Raw genomic sequence first — 7,500 nt, 5'->3', positions numbered from 1 at the left:
CGAACTGCGATCGATGCACAATTATTTAATTATTCTGCCACAACTGACGCAAACAATCGCTCGGCCAACAGAATCGCAAGCAGCCATTATTATTCAATTGACTAGTCCCCGGTTGACGATGTCCGGTTGGGTCCAAGACGCTTGTCGCTTGATAAACTGCATCCAATTACGTGCAGAAGGGGCCCTCTGTACGTTCGTCGCCTGCATTAATCTACCACTCAAGAGAACCTCCACTCGCGACTCAGATTATGACGCTTCTTATGGCGTGGAGACACTAGTCACACGGCCGCTACCGTTCGAACTGGGCCAGTTCGGTCCTCTAGAGACCGCTTAGACCCGATTCCCCCTCCGATACGGAATCGGGATTTAATTAATAATAATCTACTCGGTTGTAATTGCAACATTTGTCATTTGTCGCGGCGATAGGTGCGCAGTGTATAAAACTGTCCACTTCATCGGATGCAGCCACGACGAAACCTCCACAAACCCAGATGCCACGGACTGAATGACTCGCCGAATGCTGCAACGGGAGTTCGCTTGATTTAGAGTCCACCACTGACCACACGGCAATTAAATGGCAATCTCGTGAAATCTGCTAAAACGATGATTTAACAGAAACTATTAGGGAACGCATTAGCAGCATGTTTAACCGCAGGACAAGCCCGCCATTTACCTCCACATTACAATACCGCTGTTGGGGTGCTGCTGGTTTGTACTGGGTTCGTTTTTGGCGGGAGACAAGCGTCTCGATTTGAAAAATATGCTTGCGGCAATAACGCGGTGGACATGGACGGCGCAGGTTCTGTCACCTGAACAAATAGAAACTCTAATTAGCTTTACGTAGCGGCCTCGCACAATCGACTGCACTATATTCATCACCGGGACCAGGGGCTTAAAGGGGACCCAGACATGACTTGAATGTCGCGAGGTGCGGCAACCAGACCGCGGACGAGGAACGCGCCACCTTCACCTGGCGCAAATGATGTTTGCGTCTAGACGCGCAAAAATGGAACACGCTGGCGGGAGATCGAGAAAGAAGGCAACATTCCGTGTCCACCTTGGCACCGTATCCACAACCTGAACCGTTTGGACAAGAACAAATGCGAGTGCGAGTTGATTCGGATCTTACGTTTGACCAGCGGACTAGCCACTCCGGTTAATATCTAGTGCTCGAGGGCTCGAATTTCATTCGCAAAATCAAACCCGCTTCTAAGACAGTTCCAAGTGTCCGCAGGACGCATAAGTAATTGCTTCGCTGTCCGGTTTTTACGATTTTCTCGTTTTTCTGTGACACCCGGTGAGTGTTTTCGTGCGCAATCAAACTCGATCCAACCTGGAGGCAAATCCAGGAAACGCGACCGGTTACGCTGCGTGACACGCTGCGTATCACTTCGCGCACCCCGGCCCAAACCGAATGCTGTGCCCTGAGCTGAGGCAAGATTCGCTCGGAATCTTTAATAGTTTAATTGCCAGTCAGTTCAAATGCGCTTACGAGAGCGAGTAATTGAAGCGAAGCAAAAACACCACAAACTCCATTTGAATCGTAATCAACTCAATTGGCATCGTAAAGAGCTGGTGCTTTGCTGTGGCGATAGCCACGGTGCCGCGCGCGGTCGCAAGCCCCATAAAGCCCACACCCAGACATCTCAATTACCGCACCAGATCCTCGGATCGGAAAACCGGCCACAACCGGGACGGAGAGTGGCTGGCAGTTAAAGTACAAACATAATAAATTAAGTGATGTTCATCACGGATGCCGCCACCGACACCAGTGCGAGCGAGCGAGCGAGCGGGCGATGCGAGGCTTGCAAATGCATCCATGAGCCATCCCATCGACCTCACCCCACCGCTGGAAGGTCACATATATGCCTCGGAAGCAACACGGCCTGATGGAAGAGGGGAGCTGTGTTATCAGTCATCGTGTTCGAAGCAACTGCACGCGTCAGTCAGTCAGCCAGTCCGGGCCGTCACGGTGTGCGGTTTGAAAAGTGTTTCATAAACCGCATAATAGCTAACTGGCGCGGTGCGGGCACGTGGTGCACGGTGGTCACTAAAGAACGGAGAGGTGGCCGCTCGCCAGGATGACGGATGTTTCATGTAAATAACGAGCATCTTCTATGGCGGCCGCGAAAACCGCAAAACAGGGCAGGCGTTGATGGTCTAAGCAACAGCTTCTTCCGAACCTCATCGGCGTCGTCGTAGTAGGCCGCGAACACACGAGATCATGCAGCAGCAGTGCGATCACTGTATGATCGAGGTACCGAGAACCCGCAAACTACTTCACTCTTGTTCGACGACAATTACAACGGTGTGACGGCATTAGCCGGTTGGTCAACCAACGTTAGCCAATCTCTACTCTCGGACTCGACTCTTCAGAGCCTGTGTCCAGATGGTTCTAATAGAGTAATCACAAATGCCATCACTCATCACTCCGAAGCGAAAGAGTCGCGCTACGGTCGACGGTCCGATAACGAGAGCACGCAGCGAGCGCAGAGGACGGAACTGGCCAGCAGCTGCAGAGGAGGAAGTGGCACTCCACTTCGTGGGCCCCGCGGGCACTCGCGCGCGCGCGCGCCTCTTTCTTTATGGCTCATTCATTTTAATCACGCTTCACCCGGGACACTGCTGCCGACGCTGAACACAGACGTCGCCGACTACGATGATGATGTTGATGATGATGATGGCGGGACCGCGGTATGACATTCGTTTGAATTACGGCGGAAGTTAAATTTGGAGCCACCTCAATGCAACGTAACTGTCGCAAGTGCCGTGGCGGCATGTAGCGCATATAGTTTTTTACGAGCTAATAGTCAACATCATGTCCCCATTGAGGGCGATGCGGCGGCCAATTAGGCGAGCGAGCCAGCGAGCGCCAGGGATGACGAACGTTTGAGGTCACGCCACCGCCATCAAGCGCCCCGGACATCTTTCCCTTTCACTCCAGTCTCCGGTCGGCCTGGCGGAGCATCAAAAAGTGCTCCCCGAAATCGGTGTGCGCTTGGTGCTCTCCTTCTCCGGTCCCTAGATGGCCTAATGCCCCATCAATGAGGTGTCAAGTAGTAGTGTGTAGTGGCGTAGGTGTGCACAACCGGTCAAAGAAGCTGTCATGGCGTTCCGCGATGAGAATGTGCGAAAAATTAATAAAATTCGATTCGGCCGGAGGGGTGGCTTTGATTGACGAGCGGTGTGGAGGCGGGTGCTTTTTTTTTTGGCCGGGGTTATGGTAGACGACCCCTTAATCGATCAACGTTCCCACGCAGCACCACCGTCCAAAAACCCATCGCTGAACGGGGTCTAACGATTGCCAATTAGAAGCGTCGTTGGCGATTAGACGAACCGTCTCCGAGCCGCGAACACTGCGATGGCGTAACGATACGCGGCCAGAGTTATCCAGTCGATGACGTGACTGAAATAGTGATCTCGCCGCCGCCACTGGATCTTAGGATTTTATTACCAAAACATTGCAATCTAACGGCTGCGCAGAGTCGCGAACGGGCGCGCGCCATCATTTAAATCATTTGTGGCATCTCCCCCTGGCTCCTTTTCGGGGATCCGTGGCCTGTCCGCTAAAGCCATTGATGACAGCGAGGCCGCGAATGGAAGCAAACTTTCGCGACACCTTCTACGAGCGGTGCGCGATCTCCAGGATCCCCTTAAGGCTTTAAACCGCCATCACCTCGCTAGAGCTAGAGCCAGGGTTAGTTAACATGCAGAACGCGGTGCCAAACAGCCATTAAAATTATTGATTACCTAGCGAGGGCCCTAGCCGCCAGAGAGAGAGAGAGAGAGAGAGAGAGAGAGAGAGAGCGAAAGAGGCCACGCAATTGTCAGTGACGGTGGGCACTCACTCCATAATAAAAAAAACTAGAGGCCACAGGATTCAGCGCTCCTCATTCCACCCCCCGGGGAGTCGGTGTAAAGTTGGGCTACTACTAAATCAACTGACCGGGACGGAATGACCGCCTGGGCGATGGACAGACACCTCTCGGATTTCAAACTCAGCTCCGCCAGTGACGTCCCAGAGATTGGACACAAGTGAGGGCTCGCTGCTCAAAAGGGACAATTGCGGGGACTATCATCCAGCAGCGCGCGCGTGGTCAGTTTTCGGTTCGCCGGTTGATTTGGTTCGTTTCGAGTTTATGCAAATCTAGCCGGACACCCTCACAAACGGTGAGGGGCCCGTTAGCTCTGATCAGACAGGGACGCCCACACTCGGACTCGGCCACGCGGGTGAGAGATGGTATCAAATCAATTCCCACTGACGCACTGACTGACCGACACCGGGTTGGTTGGTGTTGGTCAGCGCTTTCGATTCGTTTCGTTCGTCTGCCGCATACCGGAATGCTGCATGTTTTTGGCCGGCAAGGGTGAGGCTGAGACACGCGGCACGCGACGCGACGAACGAACTAATCTACGTCACATAATTTAACAATAGTGACACCTCATTACCATTAGCTCGTTTGTTTGCCACCATGTTCAACAACAAACGGCGTGCGCGCGATTGTAACCGCGCTCGCGAGGTCGCCTTTTTTTATGTTGGCCGAGCGACCATGACGAGCATACTTTTGTCTGTCGCACGGCGGACCAGGTTCAGCTCGCTGCTCGGTGCCCGGAGCATAATTTATGGCCCATCAGACCAAACACCGTCGTGGTGAGCCGCGTGCGATATACCGCCGGAGGTAAAAAAGTCGTGCAGCCGAACCTAAAACGAGAAGAAGACGAGGAAAAAAAAACAATCACAGCAACCTGGAACCTCTGGTGGTTCTGGATGAGAAGACGCTATCCCAGGGGAGCGAGGGGGGGGAGGGGGCGATGGTTGCGCAACGTCACACCGCACTGCACCGAACGGCCAACCTGATCTCCTGTCATCCCATAAATGGATTTTGCACTCCTTGCTCCCGCTCATTGCCCCCTGCCCCCGCTCTAACCTTCTCTTCATTCACTCTTCTCGCTCCACAGCTACGTCTATCCGCTGGACAAAGTCAGCATCAATGAATCATACTCCTCGTCCACCTATTCGAAGCGCGTCTGCAGCGTCGAATCGCTCGAAACATCGACCAACACATGTAAGTTTTGTTTTTTTGCTTCTAGACACTGGCGCCAGTAGTGGGAGTACTTGCACCGCAAACTCCGGACACGAGACCGTTCGTCCATCGGTCCGTGGCGCTCGTGATCAATTTGCCAACAACAAAACGCGTTCACGCGCGCGGCTGTTGTTTCAATTTGACGAGTGATTGACATCGGGCATGTAGTAGGCGCACACACCGCCATCTTTGTCGCCGCCATCGTCGTTTGCCGTGACGCTTGTCCCGACATCGAGTGCGGCCCGTAAGAAGGTGGTCATCATGGCGCTTGCCCGGTGTGTACGGCCTGTCAAACGTTGTCACTTTGACTGCGACAGATACAAGCTACTAGCTAATTCCTGGTCCCCCGGTCCATTTGCTGCCACTCTTAATGACCCCCTTGCTTTACACCTTTCTCATCCCTCTTTTTCTCGCTGTTCTTTCGTTCTCTCACGGTTTAGCCGGTGATTCAGCGTACGATCAGCAGCAGCAACAGCAACAGCAGCTGATACCGATGTTGGGCAGCAGTGGCTCCATGTTAACACCGGCGGCACCGGGCCCAATGCGGCCAACGACACTCGTCGAGGATCCGCTGCATGCGTTCCGGAGTAGTGAGGTAACGCAGGCCACCCTAACACCAGCCGGAGCACTGCTCCGATTGCACACCTACTCCACCGCGCTGCTCATCCCCGAGGGAGCGATCCCCAAGAGCCAACGGCACAGTGTGGTGCTGTCGGTAGTCCGTTGCGATGACAAACACCAGCAGCTCCTGACGCCAGTGCCAGTGCCGACCAGTACGCGTACCACCTACCTCAGCCCGGTCGTGTTCTGTGGACCGGTTGACACGAAAGTGAACAAACCGATCGTGATGCAGTTACCGCACTGCGCCGAGAATCTGTCCAACTGGAGTATCTCACTGTACAGCTCACCGGACAATGTGACACCCTGGTCGAAGGTGGTGACGATCGGTGAGGAAACGATCAATACACCGGCACTGGTGCAGATCGATCGACGGTACGCGTACATCCTGACCGAGTCGTTCGGCAAGTATGTGCTGGTCGGTGAGTCAGCGCACGATATCCAGGAGCGTGTGGCCTGCAAGAAACTGCGCCTCTTCATCTGTGGCCCCTCGACGGTGCCCGAGTTTTCTGACGTCAACGTACGGATCTACATCGTCGAGGACAATCCGGGAGCGGAGGAAAGGTGTCGGCATTGTGAGCAGGAGATCGGTGGAGTGCTACTCGGTGGTAGCACCGTGCTGTACTTTGCCGATACCGGGCACGATCTGGTGATCGATCTACGGTGTGTTGGTGGTTGGAAGACGAAACCATTTAGCGAACGTCAAACGATTCCGTTCTCGCACGTGTGGGGTGCGGCGGGGACGGCGCTCCACTGTAGCTTCACGCTCTGCCGGACCGAACACGACAAGTGTGACTTCAAGATCAATGTCCGAGCGGTACAGGATTCGGAGGATCCACTGCACGTGCCACCGTTGATCGATCCACTCCAAACCGATCATGCCGCAACGCTGAGCGTTTCGTCGTTCGTGCCGTTGCCACGCGAAACTCATCTTTCCTCGTCCGGCGGTGGTCTTCAGCAGCATTCGACGGGTTCGTTCGAAACCATGACCATCTGTAGTGTGGGCTCGGGAAAGACAGCAGCGGGATCGGGTGCTACGGTAGAGAACAACATCTTCAACAGCGATCGTTTCCGGTTGTCGAAGGATGTGAAGCGAAAGCTGTGCAAGTGTCTCGATCCACCGACGCAGAAGCGCAACGATTGGCGCATGCTGGCGGCTCACCTGAACGTGGACCGCTACCTGACGTACTTTGCCACGCGGCCATCACCGACCGATCAGATCCTGGATCTGTGGGAGTGCCGCAATCGGGACCTGAACGCTGTCCAGCGGCTGATCGAGATCTGCCGGACGATGGAGCGGCCCGACGCGGTGGCGATACTCGAGCAGATCCAACCGGCACCCTGGCTGTGAAGATTGGACGGTGGATCGGTATGAGGTATCGGCCAACGGCACAGTGGAGGCTCAAGTCAAGTCGGAATCGAACCAACCCAAGCGAACAGGCTGCGATATATAGGTCAAGTCAAGTCTTTATAAATATTTATAATTCATTATCTCTCCCTCTTGCCCGACCTCCACCTCTCTTTCTCTGGCGCTCTCTCGCTCTATTCCTCACCAAACAGTGTCGGTTATGTCGAGCAAAGCAAGGAAGCTTGGTCACCGTCGGAGTGGCACAATCAAATCAGACAATCTTGTGTTGTGCGCCTCGCGGCTGCTGTCGCGATTCGGTCACGCTTGTCACTCCAGTCCGTGTCGGAAGCGCCTTGTCCTGCTGCAACTGCTTCTGCTGGTTGATTGCAACTTGCAATTGCAATTGTCCAGCAGCATGCTGCCTCGCATCGTGTGACCCCAGTCCGTCAT

General features: G+C 54.3%; 1 protein-coding gene across 2 annotated transcripts in view; it reads left to right on the top strand.

Moving 5' to 3' along the window:
- The window catches only part of LOC126581190 (netrin receptor UNC5C), a 50,899-nt gene that overhangs the window by 39,672 nt on the left and 3,727 nt on the right, over positions 1-7,500 (top strand). For both annotated transcript variants that reach the window (XM_050244685.1, XM_050244686.1), the window contains 2 exons: positions 4,960-5,066; positions 5,525-7,500. The exon at positions 5,525-7,500 is cut by the window's right edge and continues 3,727 nt beyond it. In XM_050244685.1, the coding sequence (XP_050100642.1) occupies positions 4,960-5,066; positions 5,525-7,053 (1,636 nt within the window). In that variant the 3' untranslated portion in view covers positions 7,054-7,500. The remainder of the gene's footprint in view (positions 1-4,959; positions 5,067-5,524) is intronic.

The sequence above is a fragment of the Anopheles aquasalis genome, chromosome 2 (assembly GCF_943734665.1).
Source record: "Anopheles aquasalis chromosome 2, idAnoAquaMG_Q_19, whole genome shotgun sequence".
NCBI lineage: Eukaryota > Metazoa > Arthropoda > Insecta > Diptera > Culicidae > Anopheles > Anopheles aquasalis.
This window is presented reverse-complemented; position numbering and strand designations above follow the sequence as displayed.